The sequence below is a fragment of the Pyrgilauda ruficollis genome, unplaced genomic scaffold, assembly GCF_017590135.1.
Source record: "Pyrgilauda ruficollis isolate IOZ18807 unplaced genomic scaffold, ASM1759013v1 scaffold14, whole genome shotgun sequence".
Lineage (NCBI taxonomy): Eukaryota > Metazoa > Chordata > Aves > Passeriformes > Passeridae > Pyrgilauda > Pyrgilauda ruficollis.
Genome location: NW_024512543.1, coordinates 738,954 through 752,344, shown reverse-complemented (window position 1 = coordinate 752,344; position 13,391 = coordinate 738,954). Strand labels below are relative to the sequence as shown.

Sequence of the window (13,391 nt, the reverse complement as noted above, 5' to 3'; positions counted from 1 at the left end):
TGCTTTTATGTAAATGGAAGTTTTCCCTGAAAGTTGGAAGGAAAATCAAATAACTATGAAGTTTGTCTATATGTATGGACAGCAAAAGATCTTATCATTTGCCATGAAGTTAAAATATAATTCTGTACAATCCTTACACATAGAATGTCAATATTGAATTACTCTCAATGAATTTGCCAAGTTATAAAAACAGCAGTTTTCTGTTGTGTGTTATTATTTGTTTCTTATATCAGTTTATATAAGACCATGTAATGCTACAATTATTTGCACCAAAAGCATTGCTTGCAAAAACACCAAAACCAAAACAAAATCTATGCTGGCAATTAAAAACTTGATCTATTCCATTTCCTCCATTCACAGCCACCCTTCTCTCTGGATCCTGAAAGCCAGACGGAATGATGATCTGATTCTGGCACTGATACACAACAGCCTAAGAAATGCAATTTTGCCTTTTGGCAAGCTCTGCCACACTAGACAGAACCACTGTGTAAACACTTTTCCCAGCCCTGCATCTCTGCTGCTGCACAGCCTGCTGCATAAGGTCCCTCTGCAGGAGGGTCAATTGTTTCTAAGATCATCACTGCTTTTTCCAAACATTTTTGTTTTGATTTAAGGAAACTATTTGGATAATAAGACCCCTGTTTCATTCTGATTTTCAATGAACTCCTCTTGTTATCAGCACAGTTCCTTTCTTGGAAGTGCTTCGCTCAATGCTTTAAAACACTTGAGAAAGCAGTGATCAGAGTATGGAAACTAAATTTTCTTCATTAAATCTACTGAAGCAGATATTAAAAATGCATTTAATATACTGGGGATGGCTGGTGGGCATCACTGACTGTGACAGGCCAGTTACTGATGAGCTGCTGTCAGACGGCCTTCTCAGCAGGGATCTGTGTCTAAGGCTGCTGAAGGACAGCAATATCTTCCCTTGTGTGTAAGCTCTATTCATCTCCCAAGTATTTACTAAATCACAGACCTCTGCACACAAACCCAGTGTTTCAGCGCATGCTAACAAATGATGGATGGCCTAGTCAATTCGTTATGTCCTGAAAGCGTGATTTCCTGCCATTCCAATCATCAAACCTCTAGAGCCTTCAGAGCTGATCAGTCCTGGAGAATATATTTTGCAGGCTCTATTAAAGGAGTAGAGGTTCTTTCCATTAGTCTCAAACTTTTTTTTCTCTGGCTGATTTAAAGAGAACTTGCTCCTTCTAACAGCACCACTGCTACCACTCTTCAATGTGTAAAGTATTCAGCAAATATACCTTTGGTACATCAGTGAAACAGCACTCCTAGAACACGAGCCAGTTAAAAAGATAGATTTTGTTTGTGACTACTACAAATGTGACAGTATTTTATTTAAATTAATCTATATGTCTTTATTATGTAACCTAGACAATCCCCAAACCATTTTGTAACTTAGCTTTTCTGATCAAATACCTTTTACAGCAAAGGAGTACTCAAAATGACCTGTTTTCTTTGTATTTCCCTAGTGAAACATATCAGAACTCTCTTAATTACATTCCTCTTAAAAGCATAAGACACTTAGGAATAAACTTCCAATGTTCAAAAGACAGGCGAGCTGTCAAAGAAACAAAGCTTCTAGATTTCACCCTTTTCATAGCAAGGCAATATCATGAAAAATCTTTCTTCTGCATGCTAGAGGAGAAATTTTATTTACCTATTCAGTGATCTATAGGAGCAGAATATACATACCTCATGCCTATTATTCTGAAACACTGAGCTTCAAATGAAATAGTCCACAGCTGCTGAGGAGTTAGCTGTCTACAGTACCACAAGTTTTTAAATGTGGTATAACAGATATGAGTAAAGTTTAGGTAAACAAGCATTTGGTTACTCTGAAGTGCAAAGACCTTGGATTTCTTTGCTTGCTAGGTGTGATCCAGACACAGCCAGTACAAACCAATCCACATTGCCCTACCGTTCACCTCAACCTTGACCTGGAGATTAAACTCACTTTTATTGCACACAAAGGTCATCTGTGTTAGGTCAAAATTCAAAATCCCTTGTCAGCTAAGGTTGATATATTCCAACCTTTCCTACTCTAATGCATCAAATTTTTCATGGTGAGGTCATATTCAGCAGACAGTGTATTCAGCAATTTATCGTGCCATTGTAATATAGCCCAGAATATGACTGTCCAAAAAACAACGCATGAATAAAATATTTTCCATTCTGATGTAGCAAATTGCCTACGCTCATAAAACTTGAGCCTAGACTTGTTTTCAGGCTTCAGAAGAATGATACATTATGGAGCTGTTTCTAAAATACAATCAAGAATTACCATTTCTATCACAATATTCCTTAAATACAAGCAACATGAATATCATGGCATCCTAAAATCCACAAGTCAATTAAAAAGCACATATGGTCAGTGTTAAAACTTCCACTTCATCCTCCCTTAACAACCACCATAATCTTGCCTTTAAATCTACAGACATCTGTTGGTCTGTCTGATGACATCAAGCTTACCTTAGAATAAAATGCATAGAAAAAGACTGTGTCACAAGACTTATATTCCTATCCTACCAGTGATTATCACATCCATGGAATTTAAGAAGTGTCAGAAAGTACAACCATATTAAACCTCACAAATCAACACAGTAGTGTACATGGTGACCAAGACAACTCTCCCAGCTTTGACATATGAAAGGATTTTCTTTTTTTTTCATTTCCCTTTTTAAATTTTTCTTCAGCTCTTTTTCTGTTTTCTTTTCTCTCTTTTTTCTACATTTCATTTATTTTTCTCTTGCATTTTTTCTCTTTTCCCTCTTGTCTATATTTTTCTCTTTTCTTCCTATTGCTTTCTCCTTTCTCTGCATTTTTTCTGGTTCTTTTTTCTCTTTCTCTTTTTATTTCTTTTCTTCTGAATTAAACAAGAACACTTAAGACATAGCTCCAACAGATTCAGAATGCATTTTCAAATTATAGGGAACTAATTTCCACATCTGCTTTAAAAGACCCCCTCCAATCATTGTATTTCACCATCAAATCTTCAAAGGATATAGGATTGGCTTCTAAGTGGTTTGTATAAATTCCTCAAGGCCAAAAAAGGTTTCCCTTTACTCAGCCAAAATGAATTTCACAAGTGTAATAAGTTCTGTTCTGTGTAATTTTTTTTTCTTTATGAAAAGAAGTGTACTCCCATATGGTAACACTTCACAAACTGGAAGGGGAAAACATTAAGAGAAAAGGAAGAGATTTATCAGTACTCAAGAATTCAGAAAATAAAACCTAAATTTTCCTTGTGTATTTCAAACAAAATTTCAAGACTAACATTTAAAATAGGCTTGTATTTTGCTAGGATGGACAACATATGTGGGAGTGCATGTAAGGGAGAAAATGGTTACACCTATAAAAAACGTGACAGAAAACTACAATGGACTTCCTTCAAAATTAACTTTCATGCTGGCATACACATATATTACACCTACTTTTCTATTAATAGGTAACATGCGAAGAATTCAAAAAAAGCCCCTTCTATTTCTCAAAAAAAAAAGAAAGCACCCATGTCCTGAAAATTTAGCATTTACATGTGCCAGTGGAAGTTTTCTGCCTAAATCCTGTCTGTTGGTGTTGGGAAAGCCACAAATGTGAGCAAAACTATTTTCCATTCTACTCTGAAACTGCCCACTGCTATCAATATCTGACTTTTAAGTCAGTATCTTCTGTTTAATTTAATGAATAATAAAGGAGATAAAGTTTTTCTGAGTTATACACAGATATTGTTGATTTCTTTCACAATATTTCATATTACAGGAGAGGACTGGTATCCTTCCCATTGTGGGTCATAACACTACCAAACAGTTTGTTAGAAGTCATATCAAATCCAACAAGTTACAAGTTCTTTAATACTTGTTCACTGATATTTAAGTGAAAAGAGAAACCGCCCACTGGTTCAGCCTATCAAAGCTGTGATACACTAGATTTTCTACCAAGGGGTCAAATAACAAGAACATCTTTCCAAAGGGAGTATTATCAGTTGTTCACATGATTACTTTGCACAGTTAATTTTTATTTCATTTTAGGATTATTTAAAATATGCTACATTTTATTGTGGGTCATTTCTTGAAACCTGAACATAATTATCTTTTCAATTAATGACCCAAGACCTCTTTCTCATCTCTTATTATCTATCTAATTACCTGTGAGGTTTACTGCAGCTTCAAGTACACAACAAATTTTAAATTATATTGTTTGTTCTACATAGAGTAGACAAAAACAAATTCCGTGTCAAACTTGGTTTACTCAGAAGTCTAATATAGAAGAAGAAAGTATAAAACTTTGAAAATTTACTGTTTCATTGATACTCTCCTTAAACACTCCAGAACATTTAAATACGGTACAGCGGTACAAAGCACTTGCCACTTGATGGGATTGTTTATATAGGCAGAGCATGAATTTATGTCATTGTTAAGTATTGAGAATATAGAGAAAGGAGCTTAAAACGTGCCTTTAAACTTTTTTTTTTCAGAATAAGTTTCTATCACTCAACAGGCACAAAGGTAACCCTCCAAATGAGATTTGCTAGATCAGTGTTTGCAAAGTAATGAAAAATAGCCTAGTTCTTCTGCTTTTCAAAGTAATTAATCAACTATTCAGAAGGTCAGGGAGAGCAGAAGTTACAAGAATAACGTTGGGTTTGCTATGACAAGAACCTTTCTAGGCAGAAGAGAGTGCAAGTGCAGTGTCACGCAGCAGTAGGACACCTGCTCATAAATACAACCTGTCTAATAATCCTGTGCCCCAGTTCAGAGCCTCGAACTCTGCGAGCCAGGGAGGCAGCTATCTGCCCTCTGCTCAGGAGCCTCACTGCCAGTCTGCCTTCCCAGGTAACAGCAGCTCCAAAGAGCACTAGAGCAAAGCACAAAGAAGTCTCCTTCCACTTTGACCCAATCTGCGGGCTCCAGACACCAGAACACAGAACTGGAAAGAAAAAAAGAAAAAGAAAAAAATTCCTCCTGCTTCTCACCACAACCATCATAGGCTCATCACTACTGCTTAACAATCTAAGCAATTGCATGAAAGCAGAATAAAATTATTCATAAAGAAGCCATATATTGCTCTGTAAATAAAATTGGCTTCAAGAGGAAAATGAGAGGCCTATCCACACCCAACCCTAAAAAACAAAACCAGAGGCAAAAAAGACACTGGAAAAGAGGAAAAAAAAAATCTTCCTCAGTCTTAAGCTGCTGGTAGAAGAAATAACATTCATACCATACATTTAAGCTTCTTTAGGGACTCTGATTTAATATGAATCACCACAGAGAAAGGGATAAAATTGAGCAAATAACAAACAGGTTATTTTTTCCAACTTACATTGTAACACATTACTGTGCAGATACATTTTTTTTTTTAAATGAAACTTGCTGAGACGCTTTCCAGGCCGGGTGTCATTTAATAAAGCCATCAATAATTTGGAGAAAGAGCAACACAATTACTGAAAATGTGTGGAAAACTGAATGATACTACGGAATGAAGAGTCGAGGTCATCAATGTAGAGGAATGTGCATCCCTTGATATGCTGTGGGAACCAAGTGTGCACATTCCAACAATCAAATATGAAGTTACATACATTAAAACCAAATAGCCATACTCAAGTATCAATATAAAGCTGTGCATCACATTTTCCTCTTGCTTACTGGGGAAAAAAAAGGAAGAAAAAATTTTAAAAGTACTTCTCTTACATTTATGCCAGGTTCCCTTACCTTTCTGCTATGAAAAAAGATCCTCTTGATTACATGAGAATGGTACTTTTTTGAATAGATGCACAAAAGTGATGAACTGCACACAGCTGCTGATAAGTCAGATGATACTTCAAAACACTAGTACTTTGAAAATCTCTATAACACAATTTGCACTTAAATAGTCTCAGAAACTAATGCTTCTTTTAAAGAAATGCAAGTGAAGGTACCTAAAGGAAAGTCAGGCTAGAGGCACCAAGTTTGTTTAACAACTTGAAAAAAGGAAGAGATACAATACGGACTACACAAACTGCGCTATGGAAAAATATAGCACTCCTCAAATGGACTGAAATGTGTTTCACAACAGTTCAGTTCAAGAACTTGAAAAGCATGGGTTTTGGAATCACTAAAAGATGCTCAAGGCTAGAAAGTTTCTGGATTGCCAATTCAAGCACAAGCTGGTGTAAGAAACTCAAGCACTCAGAACAGAACCAAGCCAGAAAAAAACCTCACATCAAAAAAAAAACCAAACAAGGCAGTATCATAATGAATGGGGTCACCAAAGCTTACGTCCTTAGAAAGTTCGGCAGAGACCAAGGAAAGACTGTCATGTAACCCAAAATGTTACTATATTCCGTATCTATTCATGCCCAAAAATTGTTATGGCCTTTTTTAAGATCCAGTGCATCCAGAACCGGAACCGCAGGGCAGAGGGGGCATTGCTGCAGTCCCTTTTTAAGTTGGAGTTGGGAAATGGGGAACAAACTCACTGCTGGCAGCATGTGCTGAAAGTGGAGGCTCCGCTTTGGAGGGGTTACTTTGGGAGGTTGTTTGCAGTTTTTTCCTTGCAATAGTAGCCATTGGGGAAAACTGCATTTCACAATCAAAAACTGTTTTGGAGTGAACTTTGCAAAGCCAGCTGGTTGCTGGGGCCCAGTCACCTCATACCAGGGCTGACAGACCAGTTTCTTCCCCGCAACATACCCACAGTTCAGAGACATCAGCACCAACATCATCAGAGTCTGGTGGGCAGTGGTGCTGACCCCACAGGTGCCAGCACTTCTCATGTGCTGCTAGAAACGCTGCATAAGCTCCTGCCTTCCCCAGGGTTTGCTACCATCCCTCCATTTCGTCTCCCAGGCCGCACGATCACCTGCAAAGGCGCCATCTCGGGGGCAGGGTCTGCCACCACTTTCCCTTTCTCTCCCTACAGTGGTCACTCATGGTGGGCACCATCTTGGAAAGGGTATTTTTGCCATTTTGGGTCTCTCTATGTTCTGGCAGAGTTTGTGAGATTTAGCAATTTTCTGTCTAGTGGTTATTTACCATTATTTTTCCCTTTTGCAGTCTCATTTGTTAGTAAACTGTTATTTTTTTCACTTACATCTACTTGCATTTTGTTTCTCCTTATTGATAGAAAGGGATTGGTGAAAACAAAGGAGAACTCATTTAAGAGTGTTCCCCTTTAAATTGTCTTAAACCAAGACAAAGATTTGGTCAAGAAAACTACAATATTCAATCAGACTTGGATACAAAGAAAAACAGGAAAATATGTGTCAGGTATATATTTGAGAAGGGTCTACTCGTAAGTCAATTATGTTCTACATATAAGAAGCTTTAGAAAAGGTTCCTGAGAGAAACAATGTATTCTGCCATATACAGAAGAACTGAACCAACTAAAACAGTAAACAGTTAAACTGAAGTACTAGAGTATCAGTTTGGGTACGAATTTAACTCTCAGAAGTTGGACTTTTCAGAACAAGTCTTTGAAAAAATAATTTTAAAGGTCTAACTTACATTTTGTCACTATAAATAGGTCGTTCTAAGGTGATTTGTATCTAGAAGATTCTATTTGTAGGCAGCTCTTACTACCATTTAAGAGAGAAACATGCACTGAAAAAAAGGATTTCAACTTTCTCAGAACATTTCCTGCAACGGCCTAAAACCAGTCCTAAAATGGCTCATTCAATTTAGACATTAGCTCTCATTGAGAAGAATAGTACCTCAGAAGGACATGAGTCCATAGCTGAAGGGAAAGCTGAAGAATATAATACAAAAATAGTAAAGAAAACCAAAAATAATTAGCAAATAGAAAAATTCAGGAGAGAAACTAAACAGAAAAGGTGATACACTTCAACAGAAAAGCACAACATTGAATATACAGAATTATCAGTCCAGTGGCGTATGTGTGAAAAAGATCAAAGGAACTACGGATCACTGATCCAATATTGGCAGAGATTTATTGTGCTTAGTGCTCAAAATCACATTTTGATAATCCTCAGGTCATCCAAATACCCTGCTGTTAAATGGGAACATGTTAGGAGACAACTCCTGAGGATGTAACAAATACCTTAAGAATAAAGAAATGAATAATACATTGGTAATTGCCAGGCATGAAATACAAAGCACAGCATTAACAGAAAAAGAACAGCAATTGGATATCCAAGTTTTTGCCAAATAACTGGATTTTAAGCAAAGTAGACTAAATCCATGTTGTATGGAAAGTTACAGGGTTGTAAAATATAAGAATTCCCAATGCTTGTATTAAAATACTTATAAACAGTATGAGAAGCAGTTTAATTTTGACTTTTTGACATTAATAAGTCACACGACAATACTCATTTGAAGTAATAATCTCACCTCGTGAAGTAGTTCAATAATAGTAAAGCACAAACTACCCCGTTATAATTTTTTTTTAGATTCACAGGTCAGGGTGGCAGCTACCACCCACCACACCTGTGCATTCATTACATTGTGGCAATTGTTTACAGAAATTACAATTTATTCTTAGGGAGAAACTGCAGAACAAGAGTAGGCCCTTTCACATAGCATGAAAGAGATTTTAAATCAGGAGCATAACATTTGAGGCTTCAGGAAATACAACAGCTGAGGGAAGAACCAAGAGATAAGACAGTATTAGAAAAAAACTGAGCAGATTAATGCAGAAATCCAAAGATCCACAAGATCTATGAGGCACTAGGAACCAAAAATATTTGAAAACTGTCAATTTATGTATTACATTACCAGTGGAATACCAATCCTTCCCAGGGAAAGATTGAAAGTGCAAGGTGAAAGCTGCTATTATGGATGTTACTACCTTCCAGTTTGAATCAGCAACTGTTACTATATAATAATGAGAAACTGGCTATGGACACCTTTATCACACTGCAGGTACCATGACAGATTCTGGAATATTTTTTTAAAAAGACTGAATTAAAAAGTTGAGGTGGGTGGGGGGCTTTAGTTGATTCTGGCTTTCATAAAGAAAAATTAAAAAATCCAGCCAGAAAGTCCTAAAGACCCTTCTTGTCCTAGAAGAGAATGACAAAATTTCCAGATTATAAGAAAAACTTACTTACTCCACAGTTATCAAACATATCACTGAAAAAGCCTCCCCCTTAAGACAGCATATAAGTTTACAAATCTCGGCAGCTTGCAGCTGGCCTCTTTTACAACATAAGGGTTATAGAGAATGCCTGTTTTCCACATCCTAACATGTGTCAATTTCAACACACCCTCCTTACTGCTAAGGAAAGCAGTGGCCTTTGAATGTATTGTTTATATTCTGCATCTGACCTGTTATGAGAAATAAACAAAGATACAACAAAGAAACATCACACTTCCAGAAAGAAGATGTACAGAGCTCCTCAAAATATATTTAAGACAGGCATTTTTTAAAATTCATTGCTCATATAGAAGATTTTAGCCTTTTTGTAGCATGGGCAAACAAAATTCAGGAGATCTACAAGCAAAATTCAGAAGACGCCATTCTCATGTCACAATGTCAATAACAAGATAAGGGTATAGCCACTTAATTGTGGAAGCAACTACTACAATGAACCTTTGCTTCGCAGTGTTCACCACACTTGAGCCAGGACCTTTAGAAAAAAACACAGAATTCTTTTCCTAAATAACCCTATACTGTTTCACATAGTTATTCAGGAGCCATCAAGTTCTGAAACAGAGGATTCAATGGATTTTTTGTAGCACAAAGTGATTGGACTGGGAAGTAAAATATAACAGAAAAGCTCAGTCTTTTTTGGACAAATTTGATTAACAAACACTCATGTGCCTATGAATCTGTCTTGGAAGCAGGTTCCTAAAAACAGCGACTGACCTGGAAAACCAACCCAAATTCTAACCTTCTTTCAAGACAACTATATAAGGAGAGTAGAAAAAGTGAACATGTGCATGTGTATGTTCACATGCATACACATTTGTGGGTATTTGTGTGCATGCACACACAAATACCCACAAATACTCTCTCCTAATTTCATTAGCACTGAAGTGATAAAGCCAAGTCTAAGTTCCTGAAACACACGTTGTTATGGTAAGTGCTTTTCCAAGTTGCAGAAGTACTGTGCAATGTGAGCCGGGTTCCCAAAACGTAGCTCAATGCACTCCCTGAACCAACCACAATGCTTTATTAACACTACCTCTCTGTAACAGGACAATTTTCTCACGCTTTCCTGAAAAGGAAAGGATTTCACTGGACAGTTTAAAAGCCTAAGTTAATGTTGGCCCTTCATCCACTTACTGTGAGTTACACACAGTGTCAGTTTCTTCCACTACACTTGTGGTTAAGACTAGCAAGGTTCATTCAGGAAGCATGTGAATGATTTCTGTTTTGTTAATTTCTCTCTTTCACCAAACTAGATACAATATCTAACCCCCTACATTTTTCTGTATTATTTCTTGTGATTTTAGCATCACTCTTCTCCCCACAGAACCCAATTTGCTTTCCTGTCCAATTCAGCAACAGCAGTCCTTCCCCCAAACGTGAAAGGAAAGTGAAAACATTGCAACATCTGTTGTAGTTGGTAGGAAGTAAATTTTAGCAATGAAGATTGGTGCATGGAGCACATCCTGTCATGGATACCTTCCCATCCTAGGCCATGGTCATTTGCAAATGTCTTTGAGAACTCTGAACACAGCTCAGGCAAAGAAGCACATGAATGACCATAGGTAAAAAGATGATCCCTTTTCCAGTTTCAACTGGAATGCAGCAGCAAGCAGAGAATTATGGATCCATGAAGTCCCTTATCCCTAAGAGACAGGGGCAATGACATTGCAGGATGCATTTCATACTTGGCTTCAGCCACAGAGGCTGGTCCTGCACCGTAAGGCTTTATTCACATCAGAAGACCTCCTTGGTCTCTAAGAAGCTCGTGAAGGGCCCCAAGAGCTTTCACCTGGACGTGTGTCGGGGGAAGTGTTCTTTATTTTGTGCCAACTTCTCAGGTCACGGAGGGTGGAGCAGTATCCTGCTCCCAGCGGCAGCTTCAGCGAGCTGTCGCTTGCCATCGACGACTGTGTGTGTGTGCTGGTGATTTTGTACCGTGTGGGGCCTGAACTGGCGCTCCGGGTGGAGCCGGCACAGCGGGCCCGCGGCGAGCCGCAGGCCGCCGCCGGGGGCCGAGCCGGAAGGCGGGATGCACTTACCTAGGAAACTTCTCCTTCAGCTTCCTCAGACTCTGCCGGGTGGGCTGCACGTGCCCCAGGAACTGGGCTATCTCATCGTACTGGGCTTTGCTCAGCTTCATGCCTTGCACCGCCAGGGCTGCGCGGAGGCGGCGGGAGAGGCGCGGGTCACGCCGGGCGGCGAGAGGCAGAAGGGCGGTGATGGCGGGGCGGAGAACCCCGGCAACCCCGGGAAACCCGTCGCTACCAGCCGAGCGCCCAGGCAGGCACGAGCCGCCGCGGCTGCCGCTTCCCGCAGCTCCGCCCCGCGCCCCGTCCGGGGCGGTGCGAGGGGGCGGTGCGAGCGGCCATCCCGCGCCGCCCGGCTCTGCGCAGCCGCTCCGGCGGGCCGGGGTGCGCGGCTGCCGGCCGGGCTGGCCGCCGTGAGCGCCCGGCATTTCCGGCGGAGCAGGGCGCCGGCAGCCTCACGCCTGGGGATGCGCCCTGTTTGGTGCACCGCAAATCGCTTCTGCCGGCCGCCATGGTGCTGCGAGGGCGGGAGAGCTGCCGGGCGGCCCCGCCTCCGGCCCCGGCCCGCAGCGGGCAGAGGGGGCCGAGGTGCCGGCTCTCTCTCGCGTACAGGGGCGCCTGCGCTGGGCCGCGGGCTGCGCGTCCTCCTGTATAACGCCTTAAAAGTGTAATTTGCAAGGCCGTTTTCGCATGTCACGCTGAAATGACTGTTTCTTGCTGTTCAAAGGGAAAACAAGAGCTGTAGTAGTAGAGTTGAGGATGCGCACATGGCATGCAGCCGTTATATGCACAGGGTAAAGGCTCCTGCTGAATTTTAGGGGAAAACCATCCTAGTTTGCGTTTGGATTTCCTTCAAAGTTTGTTAAGACTCAGGGCAAGCAATATTATTAAACACTATTTAAATATCAGTAAGTATACTTCAAGTCTTAGTTTCTGTGCTGGGTGTTTTTAGTAGCTATTACAATTTCAAAGACAGGTATGCTTTCCTAAAAACAGGATAAAAAGGCTAGCGGATGTGAAGAGAATTGACCGTGCTGGTGACCAAGAAATATAAGTACCCCTGTAGATCTTTATCTAATTGCATTCATGAGCTACCTACAAGGTTAGTGGTGTCCTAGTCCTGAGGTTTCAGGCACTTAAAACTATGGGTTAAGAACTGAATTTCTTATTTTTATAGATTTTAGATTCTGTTCCCTTGCTTTCTCTCTTGAAAGCTTTAGGATCACATTTTGAGGGGTTTTTTTTCAGTATCTTAGCAAGAAACTTTACTGTTTATTGCAAGAGTACAAAATTTAGAACTTCAATGAAGAGCAAGTAGGATGGGTGTGTCAGCAGGGTCAGTTATTAAGGTTTCTGATGGATAATGCTCAAAGAATCCTCTATCTCTTGATATCCCATGAATTTTGGTGAGTTTTGTTTGGAACCAGAAGCCCTCCTAGGAACAGGTGTTTCTGACACTCTGGCCTAAATATAAGTGTTTGAAACTCCTTAATTACTCCACAGTAAAAGGAAATGCAGTGAACCTAAGCCAAATTACACGTTCTGTTCCTCATGCTGAGACCAAAAAATAATAGGTGACATTGGAAAAAAAGAGCATTCTTTTAATGAGGAGTATTATTTAATGTGAAGATACTTTATTTTCTTTAGCTCTGTCAAAAAGCATAGTCGGTTATATGTATGTTTGGGAGGGAAGATGGTGTTCTTTCAATCTGATATCCACTTTAAAGGCCCATAAGGATATAATTTTCTTGAAACATTACTTTCTAACATGAGGGTTCACTGAGACCAAGAGGAGCTGATACCATGCTGTCATAGGGAGGTAACAGTCCTCAGATATGAACTGCTGCAGGGAAACATTTTGCATGGTGCAAAGCAAAACATAGATGAGAAGTTCTGTGTGCAAAGTATAAATCACTCTTTGCCTAAATTACTTAATGCAGAAATTTTGAAATTAAACATTCAAAAATCCAGTGAAGAAAAAAAAAAAAAGAAAAAAGGAGAGGTTCCTAGCAGAAAGTCCATTAAATACGTTTTTCCATCAATCAACCTGCCTTTCCAGTTTTACTATATCAAATAAACATCAGACCATCTGTAATTAAGTTGTGGACATCTATATTGTAAGATTATGTAGATGGTGGAAGTTTGCATAAATCAAATAAGCAGCTGGATGAAATATATAAGAAAAATAAAAGGTGGGAAAAACTTAAATTTACATTCGACTTAAGGAGACTGAGAGTGGCAAATGGTTGGATGCTG

The 13,391-nt window shown here is 39.5% G+C and overlaps 1 protein-coding gene across 1 annotated transcript in view; it reads right to left on the bottom strand.

The window, feature by feature from the left end:
* CDIN1 (CDAN1 interacting nuclease 1) overlaps positions 1-11,429 on the bottom strand; it is a 124,628-nt gene extending 113,199 nt beyond the window's left edge. Inside the window, exon 1 of the mRNA XM_041460143.1 lies at positions 11,148-11,429. Within this exon, the coding sequence (XP_041316077.1) occupies positions 11,148-11,248 (101 nt within the window). The 5' untranslated portion in view covers positions 11,249-11,429. The remainder of the gene's footprint in view (positions 1-11,147) is intronic.
* Between the last annotated feature and the right edge of the window lie 1,962 nt (positions 11,430-13,391).